This window comes from Sus scrofa, chromosome 8, assembly GCF_000003025.6.
Source record: "Sus scrofa isolate TJ Tabasco breed Duroc chromosome 8, Sscrofa11.1, whole genome shotgun sequence".
In the NCBI taxonomy this organism is placed as follows: domain Eukaryota; kingdom Metazoa; phylum Chordata; class Mammalia; order Artiodactyla; family Suidae; genus Sus; species Sus scrofa.
In genome coordinates, this window is record NC_010450.4 from 1,219,813 (window position 1) to 1,232,369 (window position 12,557).

General features: G+C 65.0%; 1 protein-coding gene across 3 annotated transcripts in view; it reads right to left on the minus strand.

Annotated features, from left to right (window-relative positions):
• Window positions 5,605-12,557, minus strand: part of ZFYVE28 (zinc finger FYVE-type containing 28) — an 87,522-nt gene continuing 80,569 nt past the window's right edge. The window contains exons 9-13 of one of the 3 annotated variants that reach the window (XM_021100926.1): window positions 12,159-12,292; window positions 10,601-10,717; window positions 9,352-9,456; window positions 7,386-7,489; window positions 5,605-6,858 (exon numbers count right to left, since the gene is read on the minus strand). In XM_021100926.1, coding sequence (XP_020956585.1) covers window positions 6,727-6,858; window positions 7,386-7,489; window positions 9,352-9,456; window positions 10,601-10,717; window positions 12,159-12,292 — 592 coding nt within the window. In that variant the 3' untranslated portion in view covers window positions 5,605-6,726. Of the gene's footprint in view, window positions 7,490-9,351; window positions 9,457-10,600; window positions 10,718-12,158; window positions 12,293-12,557 lie in introns of all 3 variants that reach the window. The other 2 variants (XM_021100929.1, XM_021100930.1) reach the window with 2 other exon arrangements.

A 12,557-nucleotide genomic window follows, 5' to 3' on the forward strand; every position in this document is an offset into this window, starting at 1 on the left:
TGTGCGGGATCTCTCTGAGGAGACCTGGAGGGAGGAAGCCTCCAGAAGCCTGCTCTTTAGTCTCCCCCACGCCAACTGGGCCCTGGCTCCCCTTCTCTGGACCCAGGATTGCCCTCCCTCCCGCCCAGCCACCCTGCACACTGCGATGGGGCCGTGCTCGTGGCTCTCAGCTCAGCCGCACCTTCCCAGGGTGAGGAGGTGTGCGAGGCCCTGCCTCCTCCAGAACCTGCTTCTCACACCTTCAGGGTCACCGGGGCCTGGACCCACCTCCTCTCCTGTCCCATCAGTCACTGGGGTGGATCCCTGCTGCCACCAGCGTCCCCAGCCCCAACGTTCTGGGCAGGAGGCCGAGAGGAGGGGTCAGGACTGGAATCCAGCCCCAGTCCGCAGCTGCTGCTCCTTAGACCTGGGGCGGTGGCAGGTCCAGACAGCAACCTGCAAGCAGGTTCTGGGTCTGTGGGGCCCCGGGACAGAGATGACCTGTGCGGTCATCAGGTGCTGGAGGGCCCTGCCAGGCCCGCATTGTCACCAGCCTCCCAGAAGCCTTGGCTCCCCTGCACTGAGACCTAGTGTGTGCCAGGACCACGGGAGGAGTTCTGCGGGCTTCTGTCACTGGGCCTCTCCCCCAAAGCCGCCCCGGAGTCTAGTCTGGCCACAAGACCTTGGCCAATCCCGTAAAGCTCTCTGAGCCTGCTTCCCAGATCTAGAATGGAGCTGGGCAGGAGGGGTCTCTTGGGGAGGGGTGCTGGATGCATGTCAAGTCCTGGGGAGCAGTGGGCTGGGCACGGGGAAGGGGCTGGAAGTGGCGGGGATGCCGACATCAGCCCTAAATCTGCAAGTGCTTCTGACCCTGGGCCCCCCACGCAGGGAAATGGGGCGGGGCTTGTCCAGCCACGTGACCCGACAGCATCAGAGTCTCGGCAAACGGCGCCCACCGCGCCCAGCCCAGGGCACCGGCCAGGCCTCCGAGCATTGCCTTCCAAAAAGTTTAACGCTCATGAAAATTGTCTGCGAAATACAAAACGACAGCAAAACCATGATGCATGAAGATGTAATAAAGGTCTGCTTGGTCAACATAAGGTCAGCATTTTTAAAAATTAAAGAAAAAAGTCTGTTATTCTTGTGAACAATTTGTGGGGTCGACGTTTTTGCCCCTCACTTTATAAGGTTTTCTCACTATACCCATGATCCCTGGCCAATGCCGGCCACTGTAAATTAAATGGTAAATTATAAATTAAATGAATTCCTTATAACTAAAAATATCCAAAAGTCAAACAACACGATTTTCTCTCAAATAATTTTTACAGGAAAACCAGTTTCTGAAGGAGGGATGGGATGCAGATCAAGCGCTTGCTGTGGTGGCGGCTGTGGCCCCACAAGCAGGAGGGCAGGATCTTGACAGCTCGGGGCCAGCAGACTCCCTGCTCCTGGCCCTGGGTCCAGGCTCAGGCGGGACAGGAAGGGACCCAGCCTGGCCCTGCCTCTGCTCCAGGGCTCCCACGGCTGCTTCTAAGGGGCCTTTCTATTCCGGGGCCTGGGGAGGAGGAGTCTGGGGTCGACGGCCGGACCTCCCTCCTCAAGCAACAGGGGCTTCAGAGCCACGCCGACGCCCCTCTTCCAGTCCTACCACCTGGGTTCTCCGGCCTCGACCTTCCTGGCCCGCTTCCCCACCTCTTCCAGGAAGACTTCCGGGTCTTTCAGGCCATCCCCAGGCTGGCGCTCACTTGGCTCTGGCTGCTACCCACAGTCACGAGGTAGAGGCCATCTAGTCTCAGGCTGGAGGCCCTGAGCAGGGGAAACCCACCCCTGACCCCCATCCCTGGGCCCCCGGTCATTCCGTTGCTTCTAGACCCAGAGGCCAGCAGATCAGGCTCTGGCCAGTGCGCCCCGAGCTGCCTCCATCAGGGGGTGCAGAGGTCTCCCAGATCATAGCCCGCAGGGCTCAGCAGGTCCCGAGCGATGGGGGCTGGGGGGTGGGAGAGACTGCAAGGTCGGAGCAGTGAGTGTGGCCAAGCTGTGTTACTGCCTCTGATGGAGCCAGGGGCTGGGGGCCGGGGTGGCGGGGCCCTGGCTTCTGCCCCACCAATCCAGCCTCCCTCAGAGCTGACCTGCCTGCTCGGTGCCTGGGGCGACCCAGCCCTGTTCCCCATCTGCTCACCCTCACTGGGATCGGCCCACTTCCTAACTCTCTGGGCGCCGTGTGTCTCGGTAGCTCTGGTTCCCCGTTCTCCCCCGACATCCCGCTGGCCCCCAAGACCCATGGGTTCAGCCAGCTTGCATGGCCCCCAGGCCTGCAGACCCCCGAGGGCAGGGCAGGTCTGGAGTGTCCGGTGCCATCTTTGCTGAGTTCAGGTGCAGGACCCAGCCAGGACCGTCCTCGAGGCCCGGAAGAGATTAGCACCCCAGCACAACCCAAGCCACACTTGTGCGTTTAAGTCTCTGGGGTGAGGTTACGTTTGAGGGACTGCTCGGTGCTGGCAGGAGAGGCTCTGAGAGGCTCCCTGACTCCTGCAAGGGGTCCCAGGCTCTGCTCCAAAAATGCGTGTGAGGGTGGGGGCTGAGGGTGCCCCGTTTGGGAAAGCTGCCTGGAGGAGGTGGCTAGGGTGGGCCTAAGAGGGGATAAGAGCCTCTAGGACTCTGGTTCTGGGGTGGCATTGGGCAGGCACTTTGGGTCCTGTTCAGCTCCCTCCAGCTTCCACTGCAGAGTGCAGAGAACAGGAAGAGCTGGGAATGGCCAGGAAACCAGCCCTCTCCAAGGTGCTGTCAGCCCCCACCCAGAGCCCTGGCCGTCCAAAGTGCCCGACTCCCACCAGGACCCCGTTCCCACCCCTCCCCCACCCCAGGGCCTGGTCTGCCCTGCCTGTGGCCCTCGCTGGCCAGGGACCCTCTCTGGACCCTCCACCCCACTGCAGGGCTTGGAGGACTAGGGCCTGACCACTGGGTCGGTCTGCGCTGGGGGCCCTGCTCAGACCTAGAGTGCCCACTCCTAGTGGGGCAGCCTTTGCAGGCAGCGCTCCAGCCGCCCCAGCGCCCTGGCAGCCTGGCCCCGCAGGCAGAGGAGGTGGAGGGCAGGGCGCCCCCTGGCGGCCATTAGGGGCTGCAGCAGAGACCCTGGAGGGAAGCCCACCCCCGGCCCCTGGGGGGTGGAGGGGACTGTCCCCCCCGCCCACACCCCCGCAGCTGCTCCTCCCACTTGCTTCCCAGGGAATACTGTCCCACCACCCTCCCAGCCTCCAGGGTACTGTCTCCCCTGCATTCTGCCTGTCCCTATGGGTGTCTGCCAGCCTGCCTGCCTGCCTGGGGTGGGCTGCGCCTGAGAGCAGGCAGCTGTACATGGGCACACTTGTGGGGACAAATGAGCCACGTGGGGGCAGGCAGCGGGGGCACCTCGGGAGGCCAGGGTGTGTGAGAGTGGGAAGGGGCCTCTGAACTGAGTTGAGCCTGTGGTGGAAGGAGCTGGATGGGGAGAGGAGGCGGCTTTCGCACCCCAAAGATACCTCCCGAGGCCAGGTAGCTCTTTCTGCCCCAGGGGCCACCCCGGACCTCCTTTGAGTTGGTGGCCTGCCCTGCATCTGGGTCCTGAGAGCCTGTCACCGGAACCTCGTGCACGGGGTGTGGCGGGGGCTGTGTTGGGATGCGTGGCACCTGCCACCAGGCCTGGGTATGGCCCGGGAGGAGCGGCGAGTGCCCCCCCCTCCGCCGCTTCCTCCATTGCCCGCAGGGGAGCGCCTGCCCTGGGTGTCCTGACGCCAGTGGAGGCCCTGTTCCCAGAGCTGCCCTCAGGAAGTAGCTCCAGGTGTGGGCAGCCGGGACCAGCGCTTCTGGGTACCACTCAGGCTACAGGTCACTCTGCTTCCTAAAAGCCCACGGCCTCGTCCATGAGCCTCAGTTTCCCCATCTGTGACCTCAAGGGGTCAGCCCTGCAGGGATTATCACGGGGAGTGGAAGGGACAGAGCTCAGGAAACAGCAGCAGGGGAGTTCCTGTCGTGGTGCAGCAGAAACAAATCCGACTGGGAACCATGAGGTTGGGGGTTCGATCCCTGGCCTTGCTCAGTGGGTTGAGGATCCGGCGTTGCCGTGAGCTGTGGTGTAGGTTGCAGATGCAGCCGGGATCCCACGTTGCTGTGGCTGTGGTGTAGGCCAGCGGCTACAGCTCCGATTCAACCCCTAGCCTGGGAATCTCCATATGCTGCGGGCGCAGCCCTAGAAAAGCAAAAAAAAAGAAAGATAGAAAGACAGACAGACAGACAGACCGACCACAGCAGCAGGAAGGAGCACTGGAAAGAGGCTCAGGAACGGCGACCTGCTCGGGTCCGAAGCTGGCTCGCCAGGGCTGATTACAGAGCACAGGCCCCTGGCCCTCCCCTGCCGCCAGCAGTCCCCTGCCCCTGCTGCGGGTGGGCAGCAGGCCATTCCTTCCAGGTCCTTCCTGAGCGGGAAACGTGCTCGGAGGAACCCTCCCCTCCCTCAGGTCCTGGCTCAGCCCCGGGGCGGGGACAACCGTGCAGAAGGCGGAGTGACTGCATGCCTCCTGTTTAAAAGGGAAGTCTCAGGACCCGGGAAACCCCTCACTTCTGGACAGATGGCACAGCTGGTGGCCCTTGCTAGGGGATCCCCGGGCCACAGGCCTTCCTGCAGGGCAGGCCCCCCTCTCCCTGGCGTCTCGGCCCTCCCCCTGAGGGCAGCTGTGTCTGGGCCTCGGGTGGGCCTCGGGCAGACCCTCCCTCCTGCGTCTCCGTCCCCCTCTCGCCCTGACCTGGCGGATGGGGAGCTCTGCTGCGTCTCGGGTCTGGAAGGTGACAGGTGTGGGTACCTGGAGGAGAGGGAGGGGACCCCACAGTATGGCTTCACGGGACGCCCCCAGGCAGCTGACATCCAGAAAGCACTGCTGTCCAGCCAGGGACACAGGTACAGCCAGCCAGAGGGTCGGCAGGGAGTTTGTCCAGGTGGGCAGGCCTGGCCTTGGGCAGCTGGAGATACCAGGTCTGTGCCACTTCTCTTCTGCCCCCAAAGGACTCAGCCCTGCCCTGTGTTCTGAAACACTTTCCCACCTGCCAGAAAATAAATGGGTCTGCTGGCCTGCAGGGCCTCTTGCAGCCATGCCCCCACTCTCTGGCCGCCCAATGGCCGCCTCAGGGGGACTGGACCCCCAAGCCCAAAGGGCTCAGCTTCTGAGACCCGAAGCAGCCCTGGTGCCTTGGCACCCCCAGTGCTGGGCCTGGCCTCCGGTGTCCCCTCCAGGGCACTCAGGAGGCAGCCTCCACGCAGCTGGTGGTACAGCCCCTGCCAGGCCACCCAGGTGGGGGTGCCTCAAGGTGGGGTGTCCAAGAGCACTGCGCAGCCCGACACACACACAGGCCAGGGCTCTGAGCTGAGGACACAAAGGCCAGGAGAAGCTGGGTGCGGTGGGCGGACGGCAGCTGTCGCAGAGGCAGGGTGGGGGGCGGGGTGGCCACCCTCCCCTGGGGCTGGTGGGAAGCCAAGTGCTGGCTCTGACTGACCCGAGAGTCCAGAAGCCCCCAGCTTCCTAGAGGAGAAGGACCTTTAGCCAGAACCCATCGCGTCCCAGGCTGAGAAAAAGGACTCCATCGCCACATAAGAAATAAGAGCGTCTGCGATCCTTAAATAGATTTATGGAAATGGTTTTGAATTATAGCATTTAGAAAATAAAAATAATCTCAATACATAATATACCCTCCATTCTCTACTTTTCTTCTCCCACAGAAGCTGTTTTTGTGCATGTGTAGTCCACTGTTAAATAGTAATTGGATTTTGTCCTATAAAAGAAGCAGGTGTGTCACCTCTCTAAAAATAAAACTGCAATCGTCATTGCAATGTGAAGCCTGAGATTTAAGCCTGAGGAGGTGTCTGTGCTGGGGCCCGGGGCCACTCCAGGGTCTGAGGAGGTGGGCCGGGGTCCCAGGGGGTGCAGAGAGAAGGAAGGGGGAAGTGGCAGCCAGGTGGGCACCATCCGGTGGCTCTCAGCCCCCGCAGGGCCCTGGCCTAAGAAGCTGGGAGCCTCTCCCCGCCGCCAGAGCCCCCGCACCAGCTGGGGGGCTGGAGCAGGCAGACAAGAGCAGGGTCCCCACAGGGTCTGCTTCTGCCTTCTCCCTCCCTGACAAGAAGGGAGACCGGTCCCAGAGGGCAGAGGTGAGGAGAGGGGGCGGGGGGGCTGTGGGCTCAGGGCCCTGGAGGGAACGGACAGCCTGGTCTTTCTGGTTTGGCAAGCCCTCGGGGAAGCCCTGCGGGCACTGGGGCCTGGCCCCTCTCCTGCAGGTGTCCACCGGAGTTCAGACACCAGCCCCACTTCCTCCTTCAAGAGCGGACCCTTTGCTCCCGCTGAGCCCGGAAGCAGCATCTAAACAGGGCGGGGGGTGGGGCAGGTGCACAGGCAGGAGGAGAGCCCACTCCAGCCCAGGCAGCCACTGGGCACCTCAGGGACCCTTCCTGGATGAAGCTGACCGCCTATTGGCTCCTGAGGCTGGCCTGGGGTCCCCACGAGTGGTAGGAGGCGGGGGGGGGTAGGGTGGGTGCGGAGGCACTGGACGTTCTGGAAGTCTGGGCGGCCTGCAGCCCCTGCAGCGGTGGTGGCAGCAGCTGGATGAAATGCAGTGAAAACCCCCCTGCAGCCTGTGGCCTGGATGGAGGAGGCAGGAGCACGGGCCCTTGGCGCCTCCATCCTGGAGTCCGGGGCCCTCTCGGGTGTGGCTGTGCCCCGCCCCGCGTCAGATGCCCGCCTTGTCGCTGTAGAAGGGCGTGACGTGGAACATGTAGCAGTGCGTGCACACTCGCACCGGCTTCACCTGCCCGTAGCGGGGCAGCGGGGCCGAGTGCGGGGAGCAGCGGGAGCAGAAGATCTAGAAGACGAGGGTGGGGCGGTGAGCCGGGCACGGGTCCCAGCAGCCCCCGGGCCTCACCCCCTCCGGACCTGGGCCTGGCGGGGAGGCGCAGCACCGACAGGGTGGGAGCCCTGAGCGCCGGGCACACCCCATCCACCAGAGCAGGCGAGGGTGCTGGGCGAAGGTCTTCCAGTGGCCCTGGGGGGCTGGGACCTTCAGGAAAACCTGGGCGTGTTCTGGCCCCAGGAGGCCCGGCTGAGGCAGGGGTCCCTGTCCCACACTGGGACGTTGCAGGCTCCCAGTCAGACCCTCTGGTTCCTCCCTGTCCCCAGCTCTGAAGCGGCAGGGACTGGCCACTGCCCCCTCGGACCCGGTGGGCTGAGTGCCCGGAGCCCACACCCTGTGCCCAGGGCTCAGGTGTGTCGCATGAGGACTTGGGTCCTCGCCAGCCCCCGGGGCCTCAGTCCTGACTGCCAGGCCCGTACACAGTCTGAAAGGTCCCCAGGGATGCCCAGCCACAGCCCCCGGGCCTCGGGCCTACCTACCTTCCCGCAGCTGCGGCAGTGATGCTTCCTGCGGATGACGGTGAAGGGGGCTTTGCACGCAGTGCAGAAGCCACAGGCCTCGTCCGGGACCCACTCAGGCGGGTCTGTGACAACAGGAGTGGGGGGGGCGTGTCAGCCAGAGGGAGCTGTGCAGTGGAGGCAGTGGGGTGGGTGGGCTGGGGGTCAGAGCCTCGGGTGGGGCGGTCCTGGAAGCTGGAGCCCAGCTGCAGCCTGGCCAGGCCCTCAGGCAAAAAACGGGGGCTGAGAAATGAAGAAATCAACCCCCTACCCCCTACCCTGCGTCAACCCCTCTGTTGGAGCCACGGGTGCCCCCGCGGCCCCGCCTTCCGCTGGCTCCAGGCCAGTTCTCAGGTTCTTGGGGAGGGGTGCTGAGGGTCCAGGGAAACCGCTGGCAGGGACAGGGTGGCCCCCTGCCCCCCACCCCGACCTGTGCAGCCCAGGCAGAGGCACAGGGCCCTGTCCTGTCTCCTATCACTTCCCAGCCGTTTGCTGGTGGAAGCCCCTGGGGACTTGCTCTGGAAGTGGGGCTGGGTGGGGGTGGGCGCCCGGAGAAGCCACCTTGCACAGGGAGACAGCCCTTCCCCTCATTCCCCATGGGGGGAGCCCAGCCCGGGAGCCCAGAGGGGGAGCGAACACCTCCCTAGGCCATAGCACGTGCTCAGGGAGCCCCCTCTGCCCTCCAGCAGAGCTTGGCACAGCCACCCACCCTCAAGAGACGGGGTCTCCTCCCCTCCCCTGCCTTCACCAACCCCTCCTTCCCTCCCCCCAGCTCTCCCGGTCGGCCCGCCCCCACCCTCCACCCGCTCCACGTAAAACCCTCGGTCGGCTCCAGTGCCGCCCTGGACAGCATGTGTCAGCCCCTGGCGCTGTGCCACGAGGCCAGCGCCAAGCGACAAGTCCAGACCCTTCCCCCAGGAGGCCAGTGGGGTCCTGAGGACGTCCCAGGCCTGGCACCCACTCTGACCGGGGCCCGGCCGCCCCCTGGGAGCCACTTCCAGGAGGGGCTGGATTGGCAGCCCATGAAGGGCACGCGCCCTGGCTGTGGGCCGGGCCGCTCCGGACCTTGAAGCTCATTCTTTCCGAGCCCCTCGAGCAGGGGTTTCCGCGTTCCCCGCAGGGGCGTCCTTTGTAGCCCGCATCCGATTTTCAAAGGCAGGAAGAGAAGACAAGGCTCAGGGCACTTTGGTGCCACTCGGTCACCCCCGGGGTCCTGGCGAAGGTGGCCTCACCACACACCCGTCACCAGGCGGCATGAGGGAGGCCCCGAGGGGGGACTGGCAGGGCCCGCCGTGGGGGAGGTGCAGCAGGGGCGCTGTGACAGCCGCCTGCGGCGGGTCGGCTTGGGCCTCCTCCTCCGTCAGGTCCCATTCCACCCCAGGCCTATCTGCTGGGCGCTTCAGGGCCTGTCCAGCCCCTGCCAAAGGCCTCGGCTGCCCCCCACCCCCTGAGATGTGCTGCCCGGGCCCCCAACCCGCTCTGGATGTTCCTGCCCTGATGCCAAGCCACCAGACCCCCAGTGGCCACTCCAGGCTAATGGGGGGGCAGGGTCTCCGGGCTCTCACGCAACCGAGCCCCTCTGGCAAAGGCTCCGCCGCGTGAAGGCTTTCCTGTGGTGCAGGTATGGGCCTGTGTCCTGGGGCCAGCCACCTCCAGCTACGCCTAAAGGCCTTGAGCCCGGCATCTCCTTGCTCCCAACACCCTCCCCCACACCCCCCAGGCTGAGGTGTTCAATGACCTCAGCTTAGAGGGCCTGAGCCCACGCTGGGAGCCCCGGAGAAGGAGCTGGGGCTGCCGCCCCTAGGAGCTACACCCCGCCAGCTTCTGGGGAGGGTTTCAGCTGCAGGAGCGCTGCCTGCATGGAGCCAGCAGGCCAGAGCAGGGAGGTCGAAGCCGAGGCCCCGCTCTCTGCTCGGTCCGCAGCACATCGGCCCCAGCCCCCACGCACCTTCCAAGCCCCCGTCTCGGGTCTTGGTTGCGAGTTCGGAGGATGACAGGGTCTCCTGGCACAGGGCGCAGTCCTCCAAGGCTGCACTGCGCAGGGTCTGGGTGACTGGAGGAAAGACGTGGCTGCTGAGGTCCATGGCAGGTGCAGCTGGGTGCTGCCAGCAAGGGGCGGCCCCCAAACACACCCCGGCCCACAGGGGAAGGGAGTCACCGCAGGCCCCATCCGCCGCCCCTGCGGGCTGGGTGATGACTCTCCGTTGTCTCTGTGTGGTCAGGTCCCCCTGGACCAGGGCCCCCGAGGCAGACGGGGAACCAGGCCCGGCCACCGCCCCGAGGCCCACTCTCCTGCCCGAGGGACAGTCCATGCCACCACTCCCCTAGCCATGACATCCCAGGAGGCAGCCCTGCCCAGAGTTCCTGGCACTGGGGGCAGCGTGGCCGGGTGGTGTGGACACGGGGAGGCAGACTTCTCGCCCCGTGGTGGAGGACGTGTCCTCCAGGGCTGGGCCCACTGCCCTGGGCGCCCCGACACTCTTGAGCAGGAGCCCCTGTGATGAGGGGCCGCTGGCCCAGAAGGGAGCCTCAGCCCAGGAGAGGGGCAGGCGAACAGGGGTGGGGCCCCTTCCCCGCACTGCCACGTCCTTCTAGGGAGGAAGGGGCCAAGCCCCCTGTGCCTCGTCCTTCTCCGCCCTGCCACCTGCGCCCTCACAGGAGCTCAGCATGCCTTGCACATGTGTGTGCAAGGACGTGTACGAGAGCAGCTTGTGTGCCACGCCGGGTATGTGTGAGGCCGTGAGGCAGGTTACATCGGCCGCTCTGCCTTCCAGCAGGGGCCTAGGTCCCCTCCTTGGCTCTGGGCCGGCCTCTGGATGCTGTGACGGGTGGGATTCGGTGGAAGGGACACTGCCTCGGGGTCTTGTCTCTAAGAGAACCGCAGCAAGTGGGTGACCTTGCTGGCGCGTGTGCAGCGGGAGCTGCCTGCAGGGGCGTGCGACTGCCTGCAGGGTGGGGGCGTGGTGCCACTTCCCCGGGCAGTGGCCATGGGGTACCCAGGCCTGCGACGTGGGCCCCTCGGTCCCCCAGCGGACCACCTGGACTGCTGGGTGGTTTCCATTTGGAAGGCGCCTGGTCCTGGAAAAGCCAGTGTCCCTGCCGGGCCTATTCGCCTGGGCCGACACGTGCGGATCTCCCAGAGGCGGAGGACACGCCGGTCCGCCCAGCCTCAGAGCCTGTCCCGCGCGGGCACTCACCCTTCTTCAACTTCTCCTTGTCGTCTGTTTCGGGCTTGGTGGCCATGACCTGGAAAAGGGTCTTGAGAATACTTCTCAGGTCGCTGGCGTAGTTGGTCTGCAGCTGGTCGGCCACCCCTGGGGGAGGATGGCCGAGGGGGGCGTTAGGCCCACCAGCTCCTTGGGTGGGGGCAAGAAGAGGCTGCCCAACCCCCGGGACAATTCCTCTTGCAGAAGCAAAAGCTCGGGAGGCAAGGGACACCAGGGGAGGGGGGACCCCGGCAGCTCCCCAGGCAGGCGGTTCCTCTCATTCGTGCAGTTATATTTAGGGTCACGGCCACCCCACTAAGCGGCCCTGGCCCCTCACCGAGGGACAGCCCAGAGCCCCCAACTGTGTCCACCCCATGGCAGCACCGCCCCCCATGGCCATTCAGCATCAAGATGCAGCCCTCTCCCTGCAAACACTGGGGCCCAAGTAGCCTAGGGGCTGGAGCCGAGAGTGGACCCTGCCTGGACGGGGGGCTCAGCGCCCAGCTCCTCTGCCGCCTGCCAGGAGGACAACGCTTCCCCGAGTCTCGTCCGCTTCACCCTCACCCGATTCAGCCTTTCGCTGTGAAAAGCAAAGCTAGCCCACAGCAGGTGACGGGGCTGCCACCTACAGCAACGCAAGTGACCGCACAGCCCACAGGAAGGGACGCCCTAGGACCTGTCACAGCGATGACACTGCGGTTCCAGGTTCCTGGCACATTAGCGGCTGTGCTGAGCACCCGCCAGACACGTGTTCCTTCAGCCCCACAGCAAAGCCATGCAGTGGGTTGTGAAGACGTCGGAACGGAAGCATGGAGTCACACTGACTTCTGGTCCCACCTGCCTGGCTGGGGACTGTGCCTGGGGGGCCCTCGGCTGTGCTACATGACCCCCTGACTCTGCAGCATCCACCAGTCCACGGGCTGCCCCACAGCTGCCCCTCGCTCCTGCCCAGCGCAAGGAGCAGGCGCGAGGCCAGGAGCGCAGAGTAAACGCCCGCCGGGAGCTGGGCCACGGGACAGGCACTGTCTGGACAGAGCCCACAGGTGGAGGCCGGGGACGAGGGACCGCACCACCCACGGATGTACTTCTGAAGCATCCGAACCCGTCAGCTACTAAAACACGCAGCACTAAAGGAAAGGGTTAAAACGCCACCGTTTGTGCCACTCCCCTCTCTGCATTCCCCAGGAGACAAAACAGCCATCGTCTCCTCACCCCCTGCTGCTTCCTGTCCCAAGAAAAGGACACAAAAATCAGTCAGGATGTACCGGGAATCCGAACCACAAACTGAACAGAACCCCCCTGTGCGGGCGGCCGAGGGGCTGCAGGGACCAGAGTGGGCTCCCCCCCCACCGCTGGAGGACCCAGCCAAGCGTGATGGCCCCTCGCTGGGCATCCGGCCTGTCGCAGAGCTTGGGGACGATGAAATGACTTTCTGAGGAAGGCCTGGGCAGGGCTGGCACCACCAGCGCCCCAACATCAGTGGGGCGCCTCTTGCACCCATGTCAGCCACTCCCTAAAGCCCGAGGGTCCCCAGGCCCCGATGTGGCACCTGAAATGCAGACGAACAGCCGGTGGATCAGGTCGTGGCTGCCGTGGAATCGGGACCGGATCTTCTCTCTTGTGGCCACGGGAGCTGCGTCTGGCCCGGACTTGTCCGAGGGGCAGGAATCGGCCGTGGAGCTGCTGTGCAGAGAAGCAAACACGGGGCTGGGGTCAGGGCAGCGAGTAGAGACAAACTCTGCTCTGAGGCTCCCGCGCCCCAGAGCCTGGGCTGTGCAGCAGGGGCGGGCTTCCTCCCCGAAGGGGCACGGCACCTGCTGAAGCCTCTGCAGTGGGCTCACGGGTCCCCCAAGACCCCCGGAACCTGCAAACGTGACCTCTTAGGAATAAAGGTCTTTGCAGCTGCTCTCAAGGGCCGGACCGTCCCGGTGGCACTAATCTAATCTAA